Source organism: Prunus persica, chromosome G6 (genome assembly GCF_000346465.2).
Source record: "Prunus persica cultivar Lovell chromosome G6, Prunus_persica_NCBIv2, whole genome shotgun sequence".
Classification (NCBI taxonomy): domain Eukaryota; kingdom Viridiplantae; phylum Streptophyta; class Magnoliopsida; order Rosales; family Rosaceae; genus Prunus; species Prunus persica.
Genome location: NC_034014.1, coordinates 5,042,827 through 5,055,797, shown reverse-complemented (window position 1 = coordinate 5,055,797; position 12,971 = coordinate 5,042,827). Strand labels below are relative to the sequence as shown.

At 37.7% G+C, this 12,971-nt stretch overlaps 2 protein-coding genes across 2 annotated transcripts; both read left to right on the top strand.

Annotated features, from left to right (window-relative positions):
- On the top strand, window positions 379–3,508 carry LOC18775317 (scarecrow-like protein 14). Its single transcript, XM_020565115.1, has one exon. It carries the CDS (start codon window positions 841–843, stop codon window positions 3,070–3,072), a length of 2,232 nt encoding a protein of 743 aa, XP_020420704.1. The 5' UTR covers window positions 379–840; the 3' UTR covers window positions 3,073–3,508.
- On the top strand, window positions 8,040–11,151 carry LOC18775089 (scarecrow-like protein 33). Its single transcript, XM_020565114.1, has one exon. The coding sequence runs from the start codon at window positions 8,474–8,476 to the stop codon at window positions 10,880–10,882; it is 2,409 nt and encodes an 802-aa protein (XP_020420703.1). The 5' UTR covers window positions 8,040–8,473; the 3' UTR covers window positions 10,883–11,151.

Genomic DNA, 12,971 nt, shown 5'->3' with positions numbered 1-12,971 from the left:
TATTTCACCAACATAACGGAAATTTATTCAAATTCAATTAATTAAACTCGGCTATTTGTTACATTGACATTTAGCATGTTTGGTTATTAGGATGGAGGAAGTCATAAATCATAGAAGTTAAAAGAGATAAATGAAAATTAGACCAACTACTCCTTGATGAATTTAATTCATAATTTTTTAGGGTATTAGATTATAAATTTTAACGTAAAAATCACATAAAATTTAAAATACTAATACTTATGTGTAAATAAATATAAAAAATAAAAATAAAAATTGAAATAATTCCAATATCCATGTATCAGTGAACACATAAGAATGAATTAGCCACTTTTTTTTTTTTTTTTTTTTGGTCTGAGAATTAGCCACTTGAAATAGATAAAAAAAGAAGAAGAAGAAACTTGATAAATATCATTGGCCATCATCACCTATCACCTATCACTCATTATTCTGTCTTTTTTTTTTGCCCCTTAAAAAATAACGTACAAAAGGAAAGGTGCTCAGGTTAAAAATCATTGGCCAACTTCTAACACTTGCAGAGCCTACTGATTGGCCGAGCTGCGTGATCTCTGGTTAAAAAATGCCATGAAACCACGCGGTGTGTCGTTGCTTATCAGCTCCCGCTTTTGACTTCCACAACCTCTCTGCATGCTCTGCTTGGTTTGGTCTTCGTCTCTCTCTCTCTCTCCAAACCCATGTCTGCTGCCCATGACCTCGACCAAATAATGGAATAGGGTTTCTCTATTCTTTCCCAGGTGAACAGATTCTTCAACTCAAATTCCCAAAGTTTCAGTCTTTATTTCCTCAATTTTCACCATAATCCAATTGGGTTTCTTCAATTTTATGAATTTCAATACCATGGATCCGGGTTTTTCTCAATTACCCAGTTCAAGTCTCAGTTCTGGTGACCAGACCCTTTCACCCAATTTCAATGAGTACCCAAGTAGTGACCCTTTTGTAGATCTTAGCTTTTTGGACCAAAACCCCAGTAACTCTGCTCTGTCACCGAGCTTGAGCCCCGAGGGAGATGACAGTGATTACTCTGATAGTGTGCTCAAGTACATAAACCAGGTGCTTATGGAGGAGGACATGGTGACAAAACCTTGTATGTTCCATGACCCTTTGGCTGTCCAAGCCGCTGAGAAATCTCTTTATGAGGTTCTTGGTGAAAAGTACCCACCTTCCCCAGACCAACACCCTCTTAATATTGAGAGCCCAGATTGTCCTTTTTCTGTAACTTTCAGTGACTTTAGTGCCATTAACAGTTCTAGTTCTAGTACTAGCCATTCGGTCGATTCTCGGTGGAGTAATGCTGATGTTATTGAGAATAAGCCCTCTATATTGGAAACCCCGATTCCTGATAACTTTGTTTTCCAGTCCACTTCAAAACCTAGGTCTCAATTGTCGTCGAATGGGAATGGGAATGGAAATGGGTTGGTGGGTTCTTACATGAGTGAGCTTATGGTTTCTAATTTGTTTAGTGAGAGTGAACTGGTTTTGCAATTTAACAGAGGGGTAGAGGAGGCCAGTAAGTTTCTTCCTAGAGGTCAGTTGATTGTTGATGTAGAGAACAACAAGCCCTATACAGTGGCAAGTGGAAAGGCTGAAGATGTGGTGGTTAAGACTGAGAAGGATGATATCGAGCTTTTGGCTACAAGTTCAAGAGGAAAGAAAAGTCATGAGAGGGAGGATACAGATTTGGAGGATGGGAGGAGCAACAAGCAATCTGCGGTTTATCTGGAGGATACGGAGGCTGAGCTATCAGAGATTTTTGATAAGGTGCTGCTCTGTGGTGGGGGGAAAGCAGAGCCTTTTGTGTGCGGAGGTGAAGAAGTACGTCAGGATGAAGCAAACAAGGCCCTGCAGCAGAATGGCCAATCTGTTGGAACTGGCAATGGCAAGACTCGTGCCAAGAAAAAGGGCGATAAGAAGGAAGTGGTTGACTTAAGGACTCTTCTGATCTTATGTGCGCAGGCTGTTTCTGCTGATGATCGTAGGACTGCTAATGAGCTACTAAAGCAGATTAGGCAGCACTCTTCCCCATTTGGTGATGGCTCTCAGAGGTTGGCTCATTGCTTTGCAAATGGCCTTGAAGCACGGTTGGCTGGCACTGGAACTCAGATATATACTGCTCTATCTTCTAAAAGAACGTCAGCTGCTGATATGCTGAAGGCATACCAAACTTATGTTGCAGCCTGCCCCTTCACGAAGGTTGCGATAATCTTTGCAAACCATATGATTTCGAAATTAGCTGAGAAAGCAGAAACACTTCATATTATAGATTTCGGCATCCTTTATGGTTTTCAATGGCCTGCTCTCATCCATTGCCTCTCAAGAAGAGCTGGGGGGCCTCCAAAGCTACGCATTACAGGAATAGAGCTTCCCCAAAGTGGTTTTCGGCCTGAAGAAAGAGTCCAAGAGACAGGGCATCGGTTGGCAAAGTATTGTGAGCGATATAATGTTCCTTTTGAGTACACTGCCATAGCAAAGAAATGGGAAACCATCCAAATTGAGGAACTCAAAGTTAAAAGAGATGAAGTGCTTGCTGTGAATTGTCTGTTCCGGTTTAAGAACCTACTTGATGAGACAGTTGCTGTCAATAGTCCAAGGGATGCTGTTCTAAATGTAATTAGGAGGATGAATCCTGATATTTTTGTCCATGGCATTATTAATGGATCCTACCATGCCCCCTTCTTCGTCACACGCTTCAGGGAGGCACTGTTCCACTTCTCTGCATTGTTTGATATGTTTGATACCAATTTACCTCGTGAAGATCCGATGAGATTGATGTTTGAGGAAGAGTTCCTTGGACGTGAGGTTGTGAACACAATAGCTTGCGAGGGTTCTGAGAGAGTTGTGAGGCCTGAGACATATAAGCAGTGGCAGGTTCGGAACATGAGGGCTGGGTTCAAACAGCTGCCATTGGACCGTGAACTCATGAACAAATTAAGGATGAAAGTGAAACTGGGATACCACCGTGATTTTGTGGTTGATGAAGACGGTAACTGGATGCTGCAAGGATGGAAGGGCAGGATTATCTACTGTTCCTCCTGTTGGGTACCATCTAGGACTTGAAATGCATGTTTGTTAGAACTGACATACACAAATAGGCAGGTACCAGTCCAACCTTAAATGTAACCATGTACGTTTGGGAACTTTGACAACTGGAAATTAACTGCTGTAGTTCTATTTAGACAGGTAGATAGTATTGCATTTTGCACCACCACCGTCTAGGTGACATTGTGCTGGCTAGGTTTTCTTAACTTCTAGTCTGTTAGTTTCACCTGGACTTGCCTGGAGTCAAAATCCTCCACTGTATATAGACCATTTGGGGTAGATCAGCAGGCGCCTCCTATGTAGCTTATATGTAGTCGATGAAAAAAAAAAAGTTGATGTAATGAGCTTGCACTGCCATAACTCTATTAGAAAGATGGTCCATGAACTATTGTAATGTTGAACTTTCTAGTCTTCTTTTCATATATATGAAAGTTGAAACTTTCCTTCGACTGAAGTCTGAACACAACTTTTACTTTTTGCAATGCCAGCTTCATCAACTTGAAAAGAGAAAATGAGGACAAAATTTAAAAATCAAAGGGAAAGAAAGATTAGGTGATGACCAATGTAAAATTGGCAATGTAATTTGTATCCGTCAGCTCCTTTGTCTTTCAGGCACATAGAGAAAGTTATGATGAACGCAGGCCTTTGAACTTTCCAAGAAAGTTGACTGGTATATGAACAGCAAAGCAGAAAATCTGCATATTTTGGACTGCACTGCACGCAGACCAAAATGATGAGATAATCTCAATAGGTCATCTCATCAAAATAGTCTAACAAACCATTTCTAAAAGACAGAAAGATTTTATAGGACAAAACAGATACAACACAGCCCAACAACGTGGCTGAGCAGAATAGCTCTGATAAATAAAGCAACACTTCTGCATACAAACAGAGCAGCTGAACAGAGCAATGCAATAACAAAACAAAGAGGCGCAGACCGTCCTCCCAAGGATCCTATGCCCCTCAATAAGGACTCTGACATAAGAGTTATGCTAGCATCAACTGCTCACTCTAGCGTTGAATGAATGTTAGTCGTTCATGTGTTGTGGTCAATCTTGAACACGTGTGGACAACTGATCTGCTAGTGAGACAGTTTGAACGGTGTTCAATGTATTTGTCATTAACACAATAATTTTGTGCTATTTGTTAATTAATCATGGTTTGCTTGGAGAATACTTTTGAAATGCGCGTGCTTGAATGCGAGAGAGTGAAAGCGACAGTGAGAAGAAACTAGAACGTCTAGAATGCTTGCGGTCCCCTCTTGTTTGCAATTGCAACTTGTCTCGAGGTCCAATCACTTCACACAAGATACCAAATTAATTGAATCTTTTCTTTTCCCTTAAGTAGTAATAAACTAGCCTAAATAAAGAAAATCCAAGAGGTCACTAATAACCCTCATTTCAACAAAAAAAGGAATATTCCCACACATGAATTATGGGTTGGATAAGGCAGTGTATACATCTTATTGGATTCTAGTTCAATTTCCCATTTAGTACAAAAAAATTAAAGGGACCATTCAAAACATGTACTATTATGCATACCAAAAAATTATGTACAATAAAGGCCAAGATTTATGATATCAACTAAAATAAAACAAAACATTTTAGGATCCGTTTGATAACCATTTCAATTTTAGTTTATATTTTTTATTTTTTTTGCTAGAGTATAGAGGAAAAAGAGGGAGAATATAAATGATAATGAGAGTGGAGATGAGATTGAGAGGGAATATGAGATGAGAGGATAGGAAGGATAAGTAACAAAAGTGAAAACAAAAACTAAAAATCAATTTCAAATTGTTTTAACTTTTGTTACTCCTCCCTCCCATCCTCCCATCTCATCCTTTCTCTCAACCTCATCCTCACTCCTATAATCATTTTCCTCTATAATCTAGTTTTAAAAAAAATTTAAAAAATAATTATCAAACAGACCCTTAAATTCTGATATTTGTATTTCTTTTCAAGTAAAACATTTATTATTGGAAAATTTGCATAAATACCACTTGAACTTTTAGGCATGTGCACTATTACCACTTGAACTTCTTATTTTTATTATTAACCACCTAAACTTTAGAGAGTGTTGTAATGTACCGTCTATGTCTAATTCCGTTAAACTTTCTGTTAAGTTTAAAGACAATTCCGTCGATTCACTATAACTAAAAAAACTTAATATTTTTAAAACTAACAAAATTTAAAAATTAAAATTTTTTTAATAAAAAAAGCTAACCTAATTATCGTCCCCCACCTCTTCCAATACAAATTCTTCCACATTGCCCAATAGCCTCCTCCCCCCACCCTATGCATACACCCTACTTTCGTATTTTATTCTTTCACTAGTTATGGTACTGTCTAGATATGGGATTCCTTGCCCTCTAATGATTAAGTTTTTTGTATTATGTTGCTATTTCTTATATGATTTTTCGTGTAAATCCGTTTTGACGTTTGAATGAAACTTCACTTTATGAATAAAATAAAAAAATAATTGAAGGCCAAATTAATTTGGAGATTTGAAGAAATCTATTTGGAATGAGCCATGAAATCCATATCCTCAAAAGGCAGGATGTTAGATGGCGGAGGGGTCTACTGGGCAAGGGGGAAAATTAGTGTTGGAAGGGATGGGAGAAACCGTGGGACAATTTAGGTTAGGTTTTCATAAAGAAATTTTTTTAATTATTTATAAATTATGTTAATTGTAAAAATGTTAAGTTTTTTAGTTATAGTGAATTGACGGAATTACCCTTAAACTTAACGGAAAGTTTAACGCATTAAGACACATGTGGTATATTGCAACACTCTCTAAAGTTTAGGCGGTTAATAATAAAAATTAAAAATTCAAATGGTAATGATGCACATACCTAAACATTTAGGTGATATTTATAAAAATTTTCCTTCATTATATATCTTTAGTTTTATTATTCAACCCAAAATCATTAAAAATATTATCAGATTCTCAATATACGATTTCAGTTAAAAGTCGAGTAATGTTAAGACAAAGAGAGAAACCAATTACATTTGGCATGATATGTAAGCAAGAATTAGTCATGAATGTATAGAAACTTTACCAGACAAAACCTAATACAAATTGACCTCTAACCTCTCAATTATGTGACGCTACATCCAATCCAGACATGCTGGCCAAAAAAAAGTAAAAAAAGAAACCACATCCGTGAATAAAAAAAGAATCCAGTGGCACGAATTTTGATCAAATTCTTGTGGCCCAAGGCAAAACATGAGCAGATGGATAAAGAAGCGAAATCTGTTTTTTATTATCTTAAAATAATTAGTGGCAACGCAATCAATGCATGATGTGGACCCCCACTGTTTTGTATTACTGATCCGGCTCTGTTTTCCACTTGATTAGCTCACACTGATCACTAATTTTAATGTTATTTAAGAAAATTGATTACTTAATTAAGTAGACTATTACATTCTTCCTCTTCAAGAATACCAACCACATCCACATGGACTTGCAGAGATAGAGGCTTGGTTCTCAAGTTATGTTGAGCAACCGGTGGCTTTTCAGATGCCCGGTAGACTTGAGCTAGTTTGACCATGTCAATTTGGGAAAGTTCCAACCTAAAATAAAAAAAAAGTCTCATGTTGGATATTCTCCAACTGCGTGAAAGTCAACCTCAACCTCTCCAGGTGTCTGGAGTTTGGAAGATTTGTTCTAGTGTTACATCCAAAATGAAGATGGAGTGTCACTAAACTAAATGTTCACCAGTTTCATAATTTAGCTTTGATTTCTACTAAATCATCTTTTGGAGGAGCAAGATTGGGGAAATTTTCTCAATGAATCCGATTACCATGATATGAAACCATACTAATATAATTGATCATTGCATGGTTTTTATTCTTCATATTCGTGACTCTTGTACTTAATTTGAAGAATCGTTTAATATTATTCAAGATGTGAATTTTTTATATATGATTATTTAAGATGTATTGATTGACTGATTGTAAATATTTTTGAGTTTTATTAAACGAAATTTAAAATTAACTGAGTACACTCTATGATCTAAATACACCATAATATTTAAATTAAAATGTAAAATTAACTAAGTACACCCTACTTAACTACCAAAAATACCCATGATGTACCCTAATAAACTCTATCACACAACACTAATCCATCGAAATTAAGTTATTAATAATAAAAAATTCCTCTAAGAGATGATTATTCAACAAAGTCAGTTAACAATTTTCAATTTACTGTCCCAATAACGATCATTAAACTTACTTTTATTTGAAAATCCCTTAAGAATTTTGCAAAGCAAAGACCCAAAATGGAGCAGCTTTAATATTGTTGTGAAAAACATAGCTGAGGAAAATCCTGCAGATGGAGATGTAATCAAGGAGCATGGCACTGCAACATCAAACGACCACTCAGCTGTGGAGGACTCTCAAAACAACCAACAAGATACAAGCAAGAGCAAGGAGGATGGCACCAAAACAGTTCCATATTTACAAGCTTTTCTCCTGTGTTGAATCCTTGGAGTACCTGTTAATTAATATATGTTGGTGGTACAATCAGTGCTATTGGAAATGGGGCCTCTTTGGCTCTAATTACCATCATCCTTGGAGATGTGATTAATTCCTCTAGAGAAATTGGAAAAAATAAGGTTGTGGGTTGAATATGCAGAGTAGAGTGTATTTATTTTATAATTTAATATATATTTTTAATCAATTTATATTAAAATAATTTAATAATTTAATAAATAATTTAATAATATGAAACACTCAGTTAATTTTAAACTTCTTTCAACATCACCCTTTTTTCTCTTCAACCAAGCGGCTATCGCTATAGACGCGGTTGTCGACCGATTGTAATTCTTTTTCGTTTTTCTTACATCTGCATCATTACATAAAGGAATGGGACAAGATAGACGGTTGCATAGTCAAACACGTGCACGACCAGATGGCAGACAGCGGATTGGTTTACCCGGTAACAAAAGAACCTCAGGACTCCCTGACTGACACATGCCCAAGTCCCGTTTCATTTCATAAAGCGGCGTTCCCAGAAAGTTCGTGACTCTCTCTCTGCCTTGCTTATATAAGGCACAAAACTCCTCCCCCAAGGTCTAGTTTTTTCCAAGGTTTTTGGCCCTTTACAGTCCCAAAACAAATCTCTACGCTCTTCTTCAAGGTACGCCGCACCCCCTCTCTTCAACTTCTTTGTCTTCCTTTTCAGTAAAGGTTCGTTCTTTGCTTAATCTTGTAGCTTGAACTTAAACCCTTTGCTTCTTCCTGAGCAAAAGTCTGATGGGTTTTTGAGCTTCTTCAATCTACTTTGTTTAATTCTTTCCTCCTCATGTTGTGTCTGAGATTTTAGCTTGAATTTTCGTCACTCCCTTTCCTTTTTGGTGGTGTTTTTAAGTTTAAGAGGGGTTTAGACTTTCTAGAGTTAGAGTTTCCTTGTGATTATGGATCCAACTATCAATGGAGTCCCTGATTACACGAATGGTTTCAATATTGATGCCCAGTCCTTCTTACCCAATTCAACTCAATTCCCAAATCTCACAAATGAATACCAATTTAACCAGCTCTCTCCGGATCTTAACTTTTTGGATAATCATTTTTCACTTCCATCACCTGATTTAGAACCTGGTAATTTTGTTCCTTCAATTAGTGTGAGCTCAGATGGAGAGTCATTTGTTCCATCTACTAGTTTGAGTCCAGATGGAGTCTCATTTGCTCCTCCCATGACTACAGTGAGCCCCGGAGGAGATTCTTCCTCTGATGACAATGACTTCTCTGAAACTGTTTTCAAGTTCATAAACCAGATTCTTATGGAAGAGAACATAGAGAAAAAACCCTGCATGTTCTATGATCCATTGGGTCTTCGTGTGACTGAGAAATCGTTCTATGATGCTCTTGGTCAAAAGTACCCTTCTTCACCTAATCAGCAACCCCTTTATATTGATCAAAATGTTGAGAGTCCCGATGGTAATTTTTCTGGAAACTGTAGTGATTGTTGTGGTAGTAATAGTAGTGCTAGTCCTGGTACTAGCAACTCGGTTGATCCTCCATGGCTTGGCGATCCGGTAGACCAAAAACCCTCTTTGTCACAAACTTCCCTTCCCAATGACCACACTTTCCAGTTTAATTCACATCCCAATTCACAGTTGTCTGTTCCTCTGACAAATGACCTGACTAGTGTTGGAGACGAGCTGCATGTTGACAATGCACTGCAGGGCTCTTCTGTAAATGAGTTTCTGGCTCAGAATATATTTACAGATAGTGAATCTATCTTGCAGTTCAATAGAGGGTTAGAGGAAGCTAGTAAGTTCCTTCCAAAAGATAATCAGTTGATTGTTAATCTGGAAAGCAACACAACGTATCCAGAAGTGAAACGACATGCTCCGACAGTTATTGTCAAGAAGGAAAAGAGTGAGAGGAAGAACTCACCTAATGGGTCAAGGGGAAGGAAGAATCATGAGCGGGGAGATGTTGCCCCTGAAGAAGAGAGGAGTAGCAAGCAGTCTGCAGTTTATATACAAGAGAGTGAATTATCTGAGATGTTCGACAGGGTGTTGCTTTGCACTGGAGGAAATAATGAGTCTCCATGTGACAATGTTGCTTTTCAAAATGAAGCAAGCCAGGCTTTGCAGCCAAATGGACATCCACAAGAGTCTAATGGTAATGGTGGGAAAGCTCGTGCTAAGAAACACGAAAAGAAGAAGGAAACTGTCGATTTAAGGAATCTCCTGATTTTATGTGCACAGGCTGTGTCTAGCAATGATTTTAGGACCACTAGTGAACTACTAAAGCAGGTTAGGCAGCACTCTTCTCCTGATGGTGATGGATCTCAAAGGTTGGCTCACTTTTTTGCAAATGCTCTTGAGGCTCGTATGGCTGGTACTGGCACTGGAACACAGATTTTTTATGCTTCCCTTGCTTCCAAAAGGACAGCAGTGGTTGATACTTTGAAAGCTTACCAAGTTCATCTTTCAGCTTGCCCTTTCAAGAGAATATCAATTTTCTTCAAAAACAAGATGATTTTGAAGATGGCTGAGAAAGCAACAACCCTTCATATTGTGGATTTTGGTATCCTCTATGGTTTTCAGTGGCCACTCCTTATCCAGCATCTTTCGAAGAGACCTGGCGGACCTCCCAAGCTACGCATAACGGGGATAGAGATTCCCCAACCTGGGTTTCGTCCAGCAGATTGGATTGAAGAGACTGGACGCCGCCTGGCGAAATATTGTGAGCGTTTTAATGTACCTTTTGAGTATAATGCCATTGCATCTCAGAATTGGGAATCTATCAAACTAGAGGATCTCAAGACTGAAAGGAATGAGGTGCTTGCTGTGAATTGTATGTTACGGTTCAAGAACCTACTTGAAGAGACAGTTGAAGTGAACTGTCCAAGGGATTCCGTTCTAAAACTAATCAGAAGGATGAAACCAGATATTTTTGTCCATACCATTGTCAATGGTTCCTACAATGCCCCTTTCTTTGTCACTCGATTTCGGGAGGCTCTCTTCCACTTCTCTGCCCTGTATGATGCGTTTGATATTAATATAGCCCGTGACAATGAAGAGAGGTTGATGTTTGAGAGAGAGTTCTATGGCCGGGAGGCTATGAATGTAATAGCATTTGAGGGCTTAGAAAGGGTTGAGAGGCCTGAGACATACAAGCAGTGGCAGGTTCGTTGTACAAGGGCTGGTTTGCGGCCGCTGCCATTGGACCAAGATATGCTGAAGATCTTTAAGGATAAGGTAAAGGCATGGTACCACAAAGATTTCGTAATTGATCAAGACAGTGATTGGATGCTTCAAGGATGGAAGGGTCGAATTGTCTATGCTTCTTCTTGTTGGGTTCCGGCATAGGAATCTTGTAAAGCATGCCTGTTCGAATTTCTTTGAGAATTGTGATGCAAGGGTGTCTGATAAAATGACATTCCGCCTTTCTTGTTGGATTTGTAATAAAATGAAATTCCGCCTTTCTTGATTTGCTTTCCATCAGTAGTAGTAATAGGGGGAAATTTTCATTCTGAATCTTGTAGAGTCTTTTGGGAAGTCTTGTGTTTGTTGTATCAGATGTTTCAAGAAGTGGCATTACGGAATTCATTATATATTGCATGTTCATTTGTCTTCTATTGATCAGTTGTTTTGTTCACAAGTTTTCTGTTGTGTTGCTCAGTTTTTTTTTGGGTATGAATAGCATCTCTACTTTATTGTGCTAATGCATAAAATTACTTCCAGAATTTCTGAATTACTTCCCAAGCTACTGACTCTCTGACTATCTTTGAAAGGGGGTTCATAATCCTTGTGAAATTTTCTCGGATGTTTGTTACGGACAGTTGTGGCTCTGATTTATTGGTCTCTGTTCTTGTTTTCACTTTCATACTAAAATCTTCTCACTGAAACTCACTGGGCATTTGCCCCTCTTTTCTTTTAACCTTTTGGTCGTTGTTTCAAAATGTTGCAACATTAGGCGTACCGTCAATTTTGTCAAATTTTCTGTCAAAATTCATATCGTGCGATTTTGAAGGGGGTAATTTTGTCACTCTACTTATTGTCGTCCTCCTCTCTTCTAGTTTTAATGGATGCTGCAGGTGCATTGGCTGCTCTAGATAAGATATGCATGAGTGAGATTTAGGCCCTCCTCCGTAGGAGCCTGGACTGTCATTTTCTGTCATTTGTTGTTAGTTATGGGAAATATTTTCTTGGCAACTTGGAGATAGGTTGCCCCCACAGTGGCGGACTCAGAAATTTTTTTAGCGGAGGTGCAAAATTGATTAAGTATGAAAAATGGTTTTTCGGAATAATCATTTTCTAAAGATAATTTTTGGCGGCTTTTATTCCTTACACATCAAATAAGAAAACTTGATTTTATGGAATTTTAGTATGAAGTATATATTGACTTAATGAGCCATCATTTTTAGCCTAAATCGTATTTTGCACTAAAACTAATTTTTCATATTTTGATTTGGTAGGAATTTGATTTTCTAGTATTTTTATTTGAATACAAATGGGGGTACTTCCTTATTTACATTGTAAACTTAAGTAAATATCTTTGTTATATTTACTTAAATGTTGAAAATGGAAATAAGGTAATCTGTACACCAGTTGAGCAAATGGGCAATTTGAAGCACCTACAATGGTTTTTCCGGCGAGAGGAGGTGCAGCTGCACCTCTTTGCCCCTTAATGGATCCGCCTCCCCACCTGTACTATAAAGTCGGTAAAAAAGAAATGGCATATTGTCTTTTCTGATTGACAATTAATTCAAGCTCAACAGAAGATTAAGAAAAAGCTATATATTTTCTGAGAAAGCTATATCATTATGAGAAAGCAATTTTTTCTGAGAGAGAACTGAGATGACCCAAACCTACGGAGATGATGATGTTCAGTGTTCACCAACACAAGTTTATTTGCTTGTGCAGTTGGAGACTTCCATTCAAAACATTCTCTTTTGATTCTTATAACAGTGTGTAAAACCCTTCTTGTGCATTGCTAATAACATTTTCGAAGGACCAGCTAAATGATGCTCTTTAACTAAAATCGTGTTTGTTTTCGTACATGTATCTGTTAGCCACACATTAATATGAAACCTGTATAGCCAATCTTCGTTGTTGAAACAAGTAAAAACCCCTTATTATTAATTGGTCCATGAAAGAGCTTTCTCCTCTAAGATATAGTTTTGTCCAAAAACGTCTCTTGGCATAGGAATATCTGTTTCTTCTCTAAGCAGTGGTCTTTTGTTATGCAGAAATATACACCACTTGATTCTTGAAGGAAGATCAAACTTTGTCCAAACTGCATGGGCTTTAATGGGTTTAATACATGCTCAACAGGTCAGTTCATGATTTAAAAAAACTTTCTTAGTTAATTTCATTCATCTTGCATTAATTCTCACTTCTCTCTTAAAAGAAAAAAATGTAGCAGGCAGAAAGAGACCCCGTGCCTCTCCACCGC

What these genes read in the sequence shown, in the direction of transcription:
- LOC18775317 (XM_020565115.1), top strand. Translation starts at nt 841, where the DNA reads ATGAATTTCAATACCATGGATCCGGGTTTTTCTCAATTACCCAGTTCA.
- LOC18775089 (XM_020565114.1), top strand. Translation starts at nt 8,474, where the DNA reads ATGGATCCAACTATCAATGGAGTCCCTGATTACACGAATGGTTTCAAT.